Here is a 15,089-nt window from a genome sequence, read left to right as displayed (position 1 = left end):
TCAAACCTAGCCTGACTCAGTTGCTGTGACTGGTGGAAGGGCCTCACCTCTGCCTCAGTTCCTTCATCTGTACGGCTGGGATTCCTAGGCTTTAGGACGAGAAATGGGATAGCCGCAGGGTCCAATGGACAAAGCTCTGGGTCTGGAGACAGGAGGAGCAGAGTTCAAATCCAGCCTCAGATGGTGGCCATCTGCAGGATCTTGGCCAAGTGGGGGGCTGCAAATGGGAGGAGCTTGGAAGCCCTCAGAGCCCCACGGAGGGCTCAGCAGGGGTGGTTTTCTGTGGGACCCGACTGATTAAGGCCCCCCAGATCCAGACATGGGGAGCTCCCACAAGTGGGTGGACGGGGTGCCTGGCAGCAGCCATCCTGGACAAAGGCTGTCCTGGGGAGGCTTTCCCCCAAGGTTTTTTGGACCTTATTTGGGGGAACCCGCAGCCAGGACCTCCATGGAGGTAGCCATGGCATCTGAGTACCTGCCCAGCCCCGATCAAGGTCCTGGCAGCAAAGGTTTGGATCCAGTTGCTTTGGGCCATCGATGTTTAGGAAGCACCAAAAGCGGACACAGAGGGAAGAACAGAAGGCCCTCCTCTGTCCAGGAGTCTTTCTCCCGGGCGAGGCCCCACCTGCTGGAGCCCTGAAGGAGAGTCTCTGAGTGGTTCCTGCAGACCGCACAGGGGACTCTGCAGGATGCATCTTGGTCGCCAAATGTTGCACTCAGTGGAGGCCTTGAAGAGAGCTGAAAGTCTGCTGCCCCTCCCCCCCAGGGGAGACAGCTTGGAACAACTACAGAAGGAGAATCCTGGAAAGCTAAAATCATTTCTGGGGCTGGGTGGGTACAGTGGGGGAGGGGCTGACACCTTTCAGTGAGTTTCCTGGTGGCGCCCCATGAGGACTGCCAAAGATCCCTCAGGCTCCATCGTGTGGGGGCAGGGGTGTTAGAGCCAGCATTCAAGGACCCCATTAACCGTCTTCCCAGGTGACAGAAAGTGTGCTCCATTGGCCACCCAGTGCTCGGCCGGTGATGGCAGCAGCTCCCAGACAATGGATGGAGAGTTCCAACTGGGAAGCAGACATGACGGTGGCCCAGGTCCCAAGTGGAGAAGGTGGTTGATGGTGGAGGGGTAGGTCCGGGAACCCACTGATTGTGCTTGGTTGTCCTGTTTCCAAAGAGGACCCTGGACACCCATGTGCTTCAAAGAGAAGGGGCTCCCTGCTGCCAGCAATGGGGCACGGAGTGGGAGAGAACCCAGCCAGTCTCCAGCCCGAGGAGTTTGCATGAGGCCACCTCCGGCCAAGCTCACCCTGACCCCGCTGAAGTCACTGAGCCGGCCGACTGGGGCAAGAGGAAGGGACAGCAGCGGGGGAAGGCCCCGCTGGGTACTGTGTGCAAGGCTCTTTCTGACAATGCCAGGAACACTCAGGGAGGCTGCACAGACGAGGCTCCTCAGGGATCCACTGTCTCCTATGCCAACAGAGGGGCATCAGTCACCGGAGGGACCAAAGCAAGCCTATGAGCTGTAGAGCATAGTGAAGAGAGAGACAGAGAGACAGACAGACAGAGAGACAGAGAGGGAGGGAGGGAGACAGAGAGACAGAGAGGGAGGGAGGGAGACAGAGAGAGGGAGAGACCAAGACAGACAGACACAGAGAGACACACACAGACAGAGGCAGAGACAGATAGACACACACACACACAGACACAGAGAGATGAGAGAGACAGAAACCCCTAGGAGCCACAGCAAGAAACTCCAGAATTAAGAAAAGAAAGGAAAGAAATAAGGAAGACCACTGCAGAACGAGGATTCTACAAAAATGACAGCAGAGAAAGGTGAGAACAGCCAAGTGCAGTCACGAGGAAGAATCTAAGCAGGGACAGGGAATGGAAGGTCTGTTCCTCAGGAACACCAAAGTGGATATAAGTGGAGCAGCAACAAGACATCAAGCCTGGAAGAACACACCGAATTCTAGATCAGTTGTGGTGCCGGGCTTTGAAGCAAGCATGATCTAAGGGTTCTGACTTCTGACTATCTCTGGGAGGAAACTGGATCGGGTGGGACGGGGTCTTGAAGGATGGGCCCCTCACTTTGATCAGTACATCCTGGAGGCTGGGACTGAAGTAAGACAGCAAGTTTATCTTGGCTCCACCTGTGACCCCTACGTGGCAGAATTGTTCCAGTGGCAAGATGCGGCGTCTGTGTATAAAGCAGACATCTCCACAGTGATCCTGACACGAGATCCACCCCCCATCTCCTCGTCCAACCCTGTCCGGTGCCGTTTATGATCTCGAGGACGTGACGTGATGGAACCCTCAGCTCCCTGCTCCATTCCTCAGCCTCTGTCCGCAGGTAGGCAGGAGATGCATATGCAGGGAACGTGGTATCTCCCAGACTTGGGTGGGTGACCTCCTGTTCCTGGTTCTCTTGTCCCTTCTCTGAGCTGGCATTCTTCCTGGGCCACATAAGCTTCTACTCAAGAAGAGGACAGACAAGCCAGACATCTAATTGGAGGAGCTGGGGCAGGCTTATTCATGAGGTATAAGTGGGGTCCTGAAACTGCTGGGATACAAGTCAGGGGGCTAATAAAATGGTGCTGAGAAAAACACCGTTATCCCACTCAATGGGCAATAAAACCTACCAGCGCCAAAGAGAGTAATACGATGTTTAAGTCACTAGGAAATGGAGTGGTTAAGCTTCAGGCTCTCCCTGTGAATGAAAGCGAATCCCAAGCCATATTTACATAGATGGCATCCTAAGGCTTGCAAAGCTCTCTGCACAGATCAGCTCATTGTCTCTCTCTAATCATTTAAGCTCCCTGGTTTTGTTGTCCCCATTTTACAGAAAGTGAAACTAGGGTTCAGGGAAGTAAGTTTGTGCATAATGCCAAGCTGAAGCAGGGGGATTCAGTGGAGGAAAGGCAAAAGAGGCTCCCAGCCTTCCAGCTCATAATCTAAGGGGGGGGGGGGAAGACAACCCACAAACAGCTATATAGAAAGGGTCAGTCAAAACTGGAACCCAGGACCTCCTCCAGGGTTCTACCTCTCCTATGCTTAGTTAGCATGACAAATAAGTCCAAGCAGCCTGGAGGAATAGCCCAAGGGGAGAGCTTCTGAAAGCCAAGGGCCAAGTGCAGCCTACTCAGTCCCCAGCACTTATTAGGCACCTCTGGTGTGCACTGTGGCACTCATGATGGCTGGGCCCCGTGGGATTCCAGAGGAGCCAGGTGGATGCCTGGGGAAACTGAGCCCAGCCAGGCCACAGGGCTCACCCAGGGTCATTCAGCTCCTTCCTCCACATCCAGGAAAGAGCCCCGGAGGCAGCAGCTTGCATGAGCCCCATTTTACAGAGTAGCAAAAGGGACTGTGCCTGGGTCAGCCTGATGCCTCAGCCACCATCACTGCCCAGGAGGCCATGGGGGAAGGGACCTGCCCAGGGTCTCTTGGCTGGGAAGTGTGGGCAGCCTCCTGCCAGGCTTCTCTCTGCATCCGGGATCCAAGCCTCTCTCAGAGGGCGGCACTGCTGGCTCTGAACAGTCCTGGAGCCTCCGGAAAAGCTCCCTCCTAGAGTAGAGCCGCCCTTGGGCTCCCAGATGCCTCTGCGGGGCTGGGCAGGGCCACAGAGACAGTCAGAGAGACCCAGAGAGTCAGAGAAACCCAATGACAGCCAGAGAGACCCAGAGACAGCCAGAGAGACCCAGAAACAGCCACAGAGACAGTCAGAGAGACCCAGAGACAGCCAGAGCGACCCAGAGAGTCAGAGAAACCCAATGACAGCCAGAGAGACCCAGAGACAGCCAGAGAGACCCAATGACAGCCAGAGAGACCCAGAGACAGCCAGAGAGACCCAGAGACAGCCAGAGAGACCCAGAAACAGCCACAGAGACAGTCAGAGAGACCCAGAGACAGCCAGAGCGACCCAGAGAGTCAGAGAAACCCAATGACAGCCAGAGAGACCCAGAGACAGTCAGAGACCCAGAGACAAGGAGACCCAATGATAGTCAGAGAGACCCAGAGACAGCCAGAGAGACCCAGAGACAGTCAGAGACCCAGAGACAGGGAGACCCAATGATAGTCAGAGAGACCCAGAGACAGCCAGAGAGACCCAGAGACAGAGACCTAGAGAGTCCCAGAGACAGCCCGAGACCTAAAGAGACACGGAGACAGAGACCCAGAGACAATCAGAGGTCCAGGGACAGCCAAAGAGACCTAGAGAGACCCAATGACAGCCAGACTCAGAGACAGTCAGAGAGAGCCAGAGAGCTGGGGAAGGGGCTGGCCTGAGGTGAAGCGTGGCCTCGGGAACCCCTGGGAAGCTCCCTCACTCCGGCCCCTTTCCGTTCTCCCCCAGCCAGGCCCTGCAGGAAGGGGGGTGGGAAGGACCCCCCTCCGCTCTCACTTGGGGGCTGGGTTCAGATCTTGCCTCCCCCGCCCCCCCCATTTCCAGGGCTCTCCCAGCCGGGCGGCGGGACCCCCTCCTCTGGGGCTGGGGTGATTTCGGGCTCTCCTGGGCACGCGGACGGCTGCTGGCCTGCGCCAACTCGTGGCCCTCCCCGGGACAGAGGCTCGGACGTGGCCGGCGACACGCAGCTTCAATGACTTTATTGTGTTCGTGGCTTCCAATCCTAGGGGGCGGGGCCCTCCGTCCTCCCGGCCCGGCCCGTGCGGCCCCCCCAGTCCGGCGCGGGGCCTCGGGCGTCCCGGCCTCCGTCCCGGCCGCACGCGCGCCCTCCCCGGCTCCCTCGTGGCGCCCCCTGCCCGGGGCCCGGCTCGCCTCCCCACGGGGCCCCTATCCCACGGGCCACGGGGCGAAGGGGCCCCCCCCGGCGGTGGCGGGGCCGGAGGGGGCGGGGGGCCGGCCGTGGGTGCGCTGGTGGCGCAGCACGTGCTCGCGCCGCCCGAAGCCTTTGCCGCACTGCCAGCAGGCGTAGGGCCGGGCGCCCGAGTGAGTCTTGTGGTGCCGCACCAGGTGCTCGCGCCAGTAGAAGGTCTTGCCGCAGTCCCGGCACGCGTGCGGCTTCTCGCGGGCCGGCCGGGCGGCGCACAGGCCCAGGGGGGGCGCGGGCCCGGGGCCCGGCGGGGGGCCGGGGTGGGTGCCGCGGTGGCGCCGCAGGTGCTCCTTGCGCCGGAAGGCCTTGCCGCACTCGGGGCAGGCGTGCGGCTTCTCGCCCGAGTGGCTCTGGCGGTGGCGCAGCAGGTGCGCCGGCTTCAGGAAGGCCTTGCCGCACTCCAGGCACGAGGCGGGCGCCGCCACCACGGCCGCCGCCGCCGCCGGGCCCAGGAAGCAGGGCAGGCAGGAGGGCAGCGCGGCCAGGGCCGGGGGGCTGCCCGGCTCCTGCTTGTAGGGCCGCGCCAGCTCCGCTGAGGCCCCGCCGGGGGCCGGCCCGGCCGCGGCCCCCGAGGCCGGCTCTCCTCCTGCGGGCAGACACAGGTTGGGCGCGGCGCCCCGGCCGGCCCTCCCGGGCTCAGCCAGCGCCATCATCCCGCCGCCGCCGCCGCTGCCGCCGACGTCGTCCTTCCCTGCTGCCACGCCGGCCGCCGGGTCTCGCTGCTGCCCCCGCAGCTCCTGGGGCCGCTCCTGGGCCGCCACCGGCCCCTGCAAGAAGGAGACGGGTCAGAGCGAGCGCCGCCCCCCACGCCCGCCCGCCCCCCCACGCTGCCTCACCCAGAGCTCCTCCAGCAGGCTCACGGCCTCGTCGCCGCTCTGGGGCCGCCGGCCTCGCACCCAGGCCTGGATGTCGGGCGGCAGCGCGCTCAGGAACTGCTCGAGCACCAGCAGCTCCAGCATCTGCTCCTTGGTGTGGATCTCGGGCCGCAGCCAGTCCCGGCACAGGGCGCGCAGCAGGCCCAGCGCCTCCCGCGGGCCCGGCGCGTCGCCCAGGTGGAAGTGGCGGAAACGGCACCAGGGGGAGTCCGGGGCCAGGGCCTCCCCCGGCCGGGCCTCCTGCTTCACGGGGCCCCCCTGCGGGGGCAGCAGCGGCGGCGTCACCTCCATGGCAGCCTGGGGAGAGGCCAGTGGTTAGCGCAGCCCCTCCCCCCCCATTTCACACAGGAGGAAACTGAGGCCCGGGAAGGAGAATGGGGGAGGGGGCCCGGGAAAGGGAGAGGCCGGGGTAGAGAGGGAGGAGCGAGGAGGGAAGGGAGAGGCAGAGGCGGGAACCTGGCAGGGGGAGGGGCAGATCGGGGAGAGGGGGAGGGGGACAGCATGGGGCGGGGCAGGGGAGGGGGAGGGGCGGGGGTCCGAGGTCCGAGAGTCCCCCTCGCTGCCCCGCCCCCTCCTCTTTGTCCCCCCTATCCCCCACCCCCTCCCCAAATCGCTCACCGCGGGCACGTCTGTCCGTCCGCCCCCTTCCCTCTCAACCCGCGTCCGACTCGGTGTCGGGGCCCACGCCCGCGCCTGCGTCCGCGTCCGTGTCCGCCGCCGGGCCCCCCGCCCGCCCGCCCTTGCGCCCCCGAAAGCCCCCTCAGTCGTCCGCACATGCGCACAAGCACGCCACGGACTCCATGTCCCGTCAGCCTTTGCGGCGCGGGGAGCCCAGTTCCCCGCGGGAACTACCTTTCCCAGGAAGCTTAGCTCGGTGGCCCGGGTCCTCATAGGCCGTCCGCCAGTGAGAGGCGGAATGCGGTGGGAGTGCGCAGGCGCGCTTGCCCAGGCCTGAGCGAGGGAGGGGCTGTCGGGAAGCCGGGGTAGGCGCAGGCGTGCGCTGCGGGGCCCAGAAAGGAGGGGCGGTTGCCGGGGAGACGGCAGAGGGAGGGAGGAGGTGGCTCCTCCGGAAGCTGGGGCCCCGGGGTGACCGCGCCGCGGAGGAGGGATTGGAGAAGGGCGGTATCTGGCGTGGCGTGGGCCAATCCCGAGCTGCGGCGCTCGAAGCTCCAACCAATCAGAGGAGGATATGGCGGTCGCCCTGACGACCGCTCGCAATCTTCCCCGCCCCCTAGGGGGAGGGCGAAGAGGCCGAGGGGGTGGGGTTCCTGGGCGCCTAAGGCCCACAGCCCCGAGGTGACCCCATCCCCGCAGGGCTCCCTCCGCTTGCCTAAGGTGGCCTTCCAGGCTCCTTGCCTACTTACGCGCCTGCGTTCCTGTAGTGTAGCCTGCCCATCTCCGCCCCCGGAGAAGCCTGGGCCCTGGCCTTGGACTGGGGACGTGTTTGCCCAGATTGGGCTCAGGCCCTTCCGCCGTGTGCGCCTCAGTATCCCCTTTTGTCAGACGCAGAAGTTGGTGATGTGGCGCCTCCGGAGGGCCGCCCAGAGGCCCGAAAAGGGGGGTGGGGTGGGGGGAAGGAGCTGGGCTTGTTTGGGGTGGGGGATAGCCTGGAGAGCGCAGCTCCTCGGCCCCCCCCCCCCCCAGGACGGGGAGGCTCGGGAGCCCGGTGGCCCCTCTCAGAGAATGGCTGCGCCTCCCTTCCTCCCACTGGTGGCCCAAGTGCGGATGTCCAGGGAGGCCTCCCTCTGCCCCTTCCTACCCTCTGGCACACAGCCAGGCTTAGGCGCCCTCAGTTGGGCCGTCTGTCCCAGTTTGTCCCGAGGGCCACAACCCTGCGGAAGCAGGAGCTGCAGAAGGCCCAGAATTCCCCGCTGGTCCCCAGCTGGCCCCAGTCGGCCTCCAGCCTGAAGGAGGACAGCCAGCTGGTGCCTGGGGGAGCTTATGTCTGGGCAAGGTCACAGGTCTTCGGAGTGAGGCTGGATTTGAATTCGGGTCTTAGGACTTCCAGGCCAGTGGGTTGTCTTCTCAGGTCTCCCCTGCCCTCCTGAAGGTGGGGCTGAAGGTACCCTCAGGGTGCAGAGTGACTGGCCAGGGCAAGTCAGGAGAGGTAAAGGTGAGAGGAGGCCACTCCAGGCCCGGGTCAGCATCCTGTCCTTGTTAGCTTGAGCTTCTCTAAGCGCTTCCTCCCATATTCCTTCTGGTGCTCCTCCCCACTGCCTGGGAGGTGAGTGCTCCAATGATGCCCTTTACAGACCAAACAGACAAAGCCATCAGAATGAGAGCCTCACGTCCAAGGCAGGATTGGAACTCAGCTCTTCTAGTGGTTCTTACCCATCGGACGCCCCAGCTGGCTCGAGTATAAATCCTGTTGGGCCGGACAAGAAGGCATGGGGGGAAACAATGGGGCCCTGGAGCCAGATGGCCAAATCCAGGCATTTGTACTGATTTCTAATGGCCAGAGGGAGCCAAGGCAGCTTTTTGAGTAGGGTAGTGGCACAGCTGTCCTCCCTCTCAGCTAGTCCTCTTTCCTCCTAGTCCCCCTCAGGGCTTGTTCTCCTAGTGCTCCCCAACCCCTCCTTCCTTTATCTAGTCCTGGGGCTCCTTTCCTAGGAGGGCCTCTAGCTCCCTCTCACCTTCCAACAAACACTTCTTAAGGAAGCCATAGAAGAGACCCAGGAGGGAGAGAGATGGGAGGCAGAGAAGGGGGAAAGAGAAAGAGGAGAGGGGGAGAAGAGACAGCCAGCCCAGGAGAGAAACTGGGGGAAATGGGGAGAAAGGAAGGGGAGCAGGTGCAGGAAGGCCTTTTGTAGGCTTTAAGAAGCTCACTTTGGCACCTGTGTGGAGAATGGGGGGGGGGGCAGGTCTGAGGGAAGGCCACTCCCCCAGCAACTATTGCAAAAATCCAGGTGTGAAGTGGTGAGGGTCTGGGGGGGGGGGGTATAGGATTGGAGGACGGAAAGGGAAACACTGGAGAGAAGCTGGAGGTAAAGTGGACTAGAGAAGTGGCCCAAGGTGAAGTGGACTAGAGAAGTGGCCCAAGGTGAAGTGGACGGGAGAAGCTGCAGAGGTGAAATGCACAAGAGAAGTAGCCCAAGGTGAAGTGGACAGGAGAAGTGGCCCAAGGTGAAGTGGACTAGAGAAGTGGACCAAGGTGAAGTGGACGGGAGAAGCTGCAGAGGTGAAATGCACAAGAGAAGTGGCCCAAGGTGAAGTGGACAGGAGAAGTGGCCCAAGGTAAAGTGGACTAGAGAAGTGGCCCAAGGTAAAGTGGACTAGAGAAGTGGCCCAAGGTGAAGTGGACAGGAAAAGCGGCAGAGGTGAAGTGGATGGGAGAAGCTGCAGAGGTGAAATGCACAAGAGAAGTGGCCAAAGGTAAAATGGACAAGAGAAGTAGCCCAAGGTAAAGTGGATTAGAGAAATGGCCGAAGGTTAAGTGGACAGGAGAAGTGGCAGAGGTGAAGTGGACGGGAGAAGCTGCAGAGGTGAAATGCACAAGAGAAGTGGCCGAAGGTGAAGTGGACAAGAGAAGTAGCCCAAGGTAAAGTGGATTAGAGAAATGGCCGAAAGTTAAGTGGACAAGAGAAGTGGCAGAGGTGAAGTGGACAGGAGAAGTGGCAGAGGTGAAATGCACAAGAGAAGTGGCCGAAGGTGAGGTGGACAAGAGAAGTAGCCCAAGGTAAAGTGGACAGGAGAAGTGGCAGAGGTGAAGTAGACTAGAGAAGTGGCCCAAGGTGAAGTGGACAAGAGAAGCGGCAGAGGTGAAATGCACAAGAGAAGTGGCCGAAGGTGAAGTGGACAAGAGAAGTGGCCCAAGGTGAAGTGGACTAGAGAAGTGGCCCAAGGTGAAGTGAACAGGAGAAGTGGCCCAAGGTGAAGTAGACTAGAGAAGTGGCCCAAGGTGAAGTGGACAGGAGAAGCAGCAGAGGTGAAGTGGACGGGAGAAGCTGCAGAGGTGAAATGCACAAGAGAAGTGGCCGAAGGTGAGGTGGACAAGAGAAGTAGCCCAAGGTAAAGTGGACAGGAGAAGTGGCAGAGGTGAAGTAGACTAGAGAAGTGGCCCAAGGTGAAGTGGACAGGAGAAGCGGCAGAGGTGAAATGCACAAGAGAAGTGGCCGAAGGTGAAGTGGACAAGAGAAGTGGCCCAAGGTGAAGTGGACTAGAGAAGTGGCCCAAGGTGAAGTGAACAGGAGAAGTGGCCCAAGGTGAAGTAGACTAGAGAAGTGGCCCAAGGTGAAGTGGACAGGAGAAGCAGCAGAGGTGAAGTGGACGGGAGAAGCTGCAGAGGTGAAATGCACAAGAGAAGTGGCCGAAGGTGAGGTGGACAAGAGAAGTAGCCCAAGGTAAAGTGGACAGGAGAAGTGGCAGAGGTGAAGTAGACTAGAGAAGTGGCCCAAGGTGAAGTGGACAGGAGAAGCGGCAGAGGTGAAATGCACAAGAGAAGTGGCCGAAGGTGAAGTGGACAAGAGAAGTGGCCCAAGGTGAAGTGGACTAGAGAAGTGGCCCAAGGTGAAGTGAACAGGAGAAGTGGCCCAAGGTGAAGTAGACTAGAGAAGTGGCCCAAGGTGAAGTGGACAGGAGAAGCTGCAGAGGTGAAATGCACAAGAGAAGTGGCCGAAGGTGAAGTGGACAAGAAAGGCTGGAAAGGCACCATATTGAATATGGGGTGGGGGGGGGATGAGAAAGGGAGTGGTCTGGAATGGCTTCTGGTTGGGAGCCTGAGGGGGCCAGTGGGGTGGGTGCCCTTGATGGCTTGCTGAAGGGGATAGAGAAGCAGGAAAAGCCTCCGCAGGAGGCTGCATAGAAAAGGACGAGATTTTATTGTTTTTTTCTTTGCAGGATTGCTCCCTGGGAGGAGGAAGGATGGGGGTGGGGGAGATCTTTGTTCCGTTGACTGGCGGATTTTCTTGGCAGACACTGGAGAGGTTTGCCATTTCCTCTTGTGGCTCATTTTCCAGCTGGGGAATGGAGGCAAAGAGGATTAAATTCCTTGTGCAGGTCACATGGCTAGTGAGTATCTGAGGAAGGTGAATGAGGCTGCCTGGCCCTGCAGAGCTCAATAAAAGTGCCTTCCAGAAAGCGACTGACTGTTACCCACTGGAGATCGCAGGCTGGGGTGGGGGCAGCAGACTGGCCAGGCCATACCTGGATAATGCTGAAAGGCTGCCCAGAGGGAGGAGCCCCTCTTGCTGGAGACAAGCTGTGGAAGTGGCCTTTTCAAGGAAACCAGAGAGATGGGGGAGGGCAGGCGGGGGATGGAAGGAAATGGGGAACCAGAGAACTGCCACTTGGGCAGCCGGGAAGGGACAGAAGAGCTGGGGGGGGGGGGGTCGGCCGCCTCTCTCCGGGGATCACCAAATGGCTGTCCCTGCCCTCCCAGGCGCTTCCGCCATGGAAGGAAGGAAGAAGGGCAGGAGGGGATGCAGGATGGGCTGGGAGGGAGAGGTCCGGCGGGCTCCCCTACTGGTAGGGAAATGTTGGGCCTGAAGCGGGGCAGGAAGCCGGGCTACAAGCCTTTGGAGGCTTCTTCCCTTCTGCCCTCATTCCTCTCACCGTGTCCCCAGAGGAGCGAGCGAGGGGGGGGGGGGGTCACCCGACTCCCCAGCTTCTCCCTGGCCAGCTTCTTGCACCCCTCGGGGCTCTCGGGGTACCTGGGAGGGGTTGGGGGTCTCGTTCCCTTGAGAGGGGAGAGCCAGGAACCCCCTCGCCCCGCGGGGGAACACCCTGCAGATTAGAGGGGGAGCGGCCCAAGCAGGAGCTCCCCAGAGGCCCAGGGTGAGTGCAGGGGACTCAGAAGGGGCACCCAGGGCTGCTCTCCGCACTGAGACTCTGGGGACGGTCCCGGGGAAGCCAGGTCCCCTGTCCCCGGCTCGGGTGTCCTCCAGGCGCGGGTCTAGTCAGGAAGGCCCTGGGCCCCCGGGCCAGTCTCAGCTCCCTCCAGTAAACTGAGCCGCAGGAGGGACTGGCCAATCACTGCAGTGTCTGCCCAGCGGGGCCCGGAGAGGCCTGATCTCCCTGCCCCCTCGCCTGGGTGCTGAAAGGGGTCTTCCCACCGCCTCCCCCACGTTCTCGGGCCAGCGGCCCGGGAGCCAATGGCCTGATGCCACGGAACGTCTCTCGGCGGGGCTTGGCGAGACCATCCCCGGCTGCGGGTTCGACATCATCTGGGCATCTCCCGCCTCCGAGGGCCCGGCGCCCGTGAGGGGCCGCTCGACTCCCCGCCCGCCCCGCTCGCTCCCCCGCCCGCCCGCCCGGCGGTGACGTCAGGCGCGAGCTCCGAAGTAGCCGAAGGGCCCCGGACCCGCCCCCTGGCCTATACTTTGTATCCCCGGGGGAAGGTCGGCGCGCTGAGGGGGTGGGGCCGAGACCGGCAAGAGGCCAGCGCGAGGCCCCGCCCCCGGCCTTGGCCCCGCCCCCGGCCTCGACCACTGAGCGCGCGGGCGGCTGGGCGGACTCGGCGTCCTAGAGCGGCCCGGAAGCGGCTAGCGGGCGGGACCTCGGCGGACGTCGCCCGCGCGCCGACCAGCGGAGCCCCCGGGCGGCCCGGGTCCTAGACGCGCCGGTGGATTCCGTGCGGTAGCGGCAGCCTCGGCCTCCAGCAGCGCTGGAGCAGCCCTCGAGCCCGGGGCCGGGGGGGGCGGGTCCAGGGGAGGGGCCGGACGTGACGTCAGGGTCACTTCCGGTCTGGCCGTCCGTCCCCCTGACCCCGGGCCCCGAGGAGCCGCCGCCGCCGCCGTCAGGGAAGAGGAGGAGGAGGAAAAGGAGGAAGAAGCCCGAGGCCCAGGAGGAGGACGAAGACGAAGAAGAGGAGGAGAACGGAGCGGCGGCGGCGGCCCCGGGAGCCCAGCCCCAGCCCGACCTACACGGACAGGAACAGGAACCGTGCCGGTGAGCGGGAGGGGGCTGCAGGGAGGACGGAGCTGGGGAACGCGCATGCGCGCTCCATGGGGGGGTGGTCACCCGGGCACGCGCACGCGCGCTCCGCCCCAGGTTGGATAGAGGCCCCCCGCCTCGGGGACGCGCATGCGTGAGGAAGGGGAAGGACATTTTGGGGCCGCGCCCGCGCGCTCTTGGGGGGGGCGGGGTAACGTTCCCGCTCGGGGGCGCGCCCCCAGGTAGCGGGCTCCTCCTGGTGCGCGCTCCCGCCTCCTGCGGATGTTGGGGGAGGGGAGGGGCAGGAGTGACACGTGACCCTGCCCCTCCCCCCCTCTGGCCAGGCCTGGCCTCGAGACCGGAAGCTGCTGTGGAGGCTTCAGGGGGAAGTTGAGGCCGAGGGGGGGAGGGGCAAGCCTCAGGTCCCCCCTCCGGCCCCGCCCGAACCGCTGGCAGCTTCGTCTTCCCCCCTTTACGCCCCAGAGGGAAACGGAGTACCCTGGGGGGGTGGAGTGACTGGGCCAAGGTCACCCCGCGCCCCCCTCCTCTCCTCACCGCCCTTCCCCCCTCCCCCCAGGATCTCCATCCCCGGCATGGAGCTGCGTGAAGAGGACTGGTCCCCGGAGCCCCTGGACTCCTCGGAGCAGCAGATGGCCAGCCGCGAGCACCCAGGTGAGGTCCGGGCCCCTCGGGAGGCGGGGCAGGGGCGGGCCGGCCGGGCGGGCGGGCGCCTCCCCTCCCCTCCCCCCGCCCCTCCCCCTCCCGCGCTCCTGCCTGCTCCTGGGAGGCCTCCAGCTGACCCTCCCCTCCCCCTCCCGCAGTGGACATCCTCCTCCTGGACGACGACGAGGACGAGCCCAGCTGGCCCCCCCCCAAGCCGTCGCCGCCGCCGCCCCCGCTGCCCTCGGCGGGCCCCGGCGGCCGGCCCCGGCCGCCCGCGCCCTACATCTGCAACGAGTGCGGGAAGAGCTTCAGCCACTGGTCGAAGCTGACGCGGCACCAGCGCACGCACACGGGCGAGCGGCCCAACGCGTGCTCCGACTGCGGGAAGACGTTCTCGCAGAGCTCGCACCTGGTGCAGCACCGGCGCATCCACACGGGCGAGAAGCCGTACGCGTGCTCCGAGTGCGGCAAGCGCTTCAGCTGGAGCTCCAACCTCATGCAGCACCAGCGCATCCACACGGGCGAGAAGCCCTACGCGTGCCCCGAGTGCGGGCGCAGCTTCACGCAGAGCAAGAGCCTGGCCAAGCACCGGCGCTCGCACAGCGGCCTCAAGCCCTTCGTGTGCCCGCGCTGCGGCCGCGGCTTCAGCCAGGCCAAGAGCCTGGCGCGCCACCTGCGCCTGCACCCCGAGCTGGCCGCCGAGGGCAAGGCGGCCGCGCGCAGGGCCCGCGCCGCCGTCGTGGCCGAGGTCGAGGCCGAGGTGGCCGCCGCCGCCGCCGCCGCCGCCGCCGCGGCCGCCGCCGCCTCCCTGGGGGGGGCCGCGGACGGAGACCCGGCGGGGGCGGGGGACGGCGGGGGGGCGGCCGAGCTGGGCGAGCGGGTGATCAAGGTGGAGGTCGGGGCGGGCGGCGTGGTGGCGCGGCCGCGGCGCGCCCCGACCCTCAAGCCCTACGTGTGCGTGGAGTGCGGGAAGGGCTTCACGCAGGGCGCCGAGCTCCTGGGCCACCAGCGCGCCCAGCACGGCCTGGGCAGCTGGGCCGGCGAGGCCAAGGCCGAGGAGGGCGAGGACGCGGCCGCCGCCGCCGCCGCCGAGGAGCCCGCCCACATCTGCGTGGAGTGCGGCGAGGGCTTCGGCCAGGGCGCCGCGCTGCGCAGGCACAAGAAGACGCACGCCGTGGGCGCCCCCCTGGTGTGCGGCGCCTGCGGGCAGAACTACTACGGGGCGGCCGGGGGGGCCGACGAGGGCCGCTGCGGCGACTGCCGGGCCCGGTAGGGGCGGCGGCGCCCGGGGGGAGGGGCTCCTCGGGCTGGCAGAGGGCGGGAGAGCGAGCACACGAGCCAGACCAGACACACTCAGCGGGGGCGGCCGAGGGGCGGCGGCGGCGGCGGGGCGGGCCTCTTCTCCATTCCCCCACAGTCTGGGCCACCCAGACGCCCAGGGGCCGGCCGGGCGCCCCTCCTGAGCCGAGGGGGAGCCCGGGGGACGGGTCGCTCCTCTCTCGCTTAGCGTTTTCCTTTAGTTCTCCTCCCCCCTTTTCTAGGCCATTGGAGGGCCCCCTCCCTCCCCCCTCCTATCTGCCCTCCCCAGCCAGGTGGGGGGAGGGGGAGTCGGGAACAATAAACGGAGCCATCAGATTGTCCCTCCCGGTGTGGTTCTTGAGTCGGGGGTAGCGGGCAGGCCCAGGAGTGACTCTAGACTGTGGGGCAATGGCGGAACCGGCGGGGAGCCGAGAGGGGCACGGACAGCCTTTGGGGGGCTTCGGGGCCCTCCCCGGATCGCCGCTCCTCCCTGACCGGCAAACGGAGCCCCCGAAGCCCCCGGGGGCCTGACTGGCCGGCCGGTCTGGGTAAGGGACCT

General features: G+C 64.5%; 2 protein-coding genes across 2 annotated transcripts; one reads left to right on the top strand and one right to left on the bottom strand.

Moving 5' to 3' along the window:
• Positions 1-4,443: 4,443 nt before the first annotated feature.
• Positions 4,444-7,051, bottom strand: ZNF444 (zinc finger protein 444). The gene is made up of 3 exons (XM_056825491.1): positions 6,317-7,051; positions 5,660-5,995; positions 4,444-5,590 (listed from the first exon to the last, which is right to left on the bottom strand). The coding sequence occupies exons 1-3, from the start codon at positions 6,587-6,589 to the stop codon at positions 4,784-4,786; spliced, it is 1,416 nt and encodes a 471-aa protein (XP_056681469.1). The 5' UTR covers positions 6,590-7,051; the 3' UTR covers positions 4,444-4,783.
• Positions 7,052-12,450: 5,399 nt separating this feature from the next.
• LOC130458788 (zinc finger protein 787-like) lies at positions 12,451-14,871 on the top strand. Its single transcript, XM_056825492.1, has 3 exons — positions 12,451-12,583; positions 13,146-13,240; positions 13,390-14,871. Exons 2-3 carry the CDS (start codon positions 13,162-13,164, stop codon positions 14,502-14,504), a joined length of 1,194 nt encoding a protein of 397 aa, XP_056681470.1. The 5' UTR covers positions 12,451-12,583; positions 13,146-13,161; the 3' UTR covers positions 14,505-14,871.
• The last annotated feature ends 218 nt before the right edge of the window (positions 14,872-15,089 follow it).

Source organism: Monodelphis domestica, chromosome 4 (genome assembly GCF_027887165.1).
Source record: "Monodelphis domestica isolate mMonDom1 chromosome 4, mMonDom1.pri, whole genome shotgun sequence".
Classification (NCBI taxonomy): Eukaryota; Metazoa; Chordata; class Mammalia; order Didelphimorphia; family Didelphidae; genus Monodelphis; species Monodelphis domestica.
This window is presented reverse-complemented; position numbering and strand designations above follow the sequence as displayed.

Bases quoted from the DNA above. Each gene is read 5' to 3' on its own strand.
- ZNF444 (XM_056825491.1), bottom strand. From the start codon at position 6,589: ATGAGGACCCGGGCCACCGAGCTAAGCTTCCTGGGAAAGGTAGTTCCC. The intron at 5,996-6,316 runs GTGAGCGATTTG...GCCTCTCCCCAG, and splicing joins GACGGACAGACGTGCCCGCG to GCTGCCATGGAGGTGACGCC. The intron at 5,591-5,659 runs GTGAGGCAGCGT...TCCTTCTTGCAG, and splicing joins GCCTGCTGGAGGAGCTCTGG to GGGCCGGTGGCGGCCCAGGA.
- LOC130458788 (XM_056825492.1), top strand. From the start codon at position 13,162: ATGGAGCTGCGTGAAGAGGACTGGTCCCCGGAGCCCCTGGACTCCTCG. The intron at 13,241-13,389 runs GTGAGGTCCGGG...CCCCTCCCGCAG, and splicing joins GGCCAGCCGCGAGCACCCAG to TGGACATCCTCCTCCTGGAC.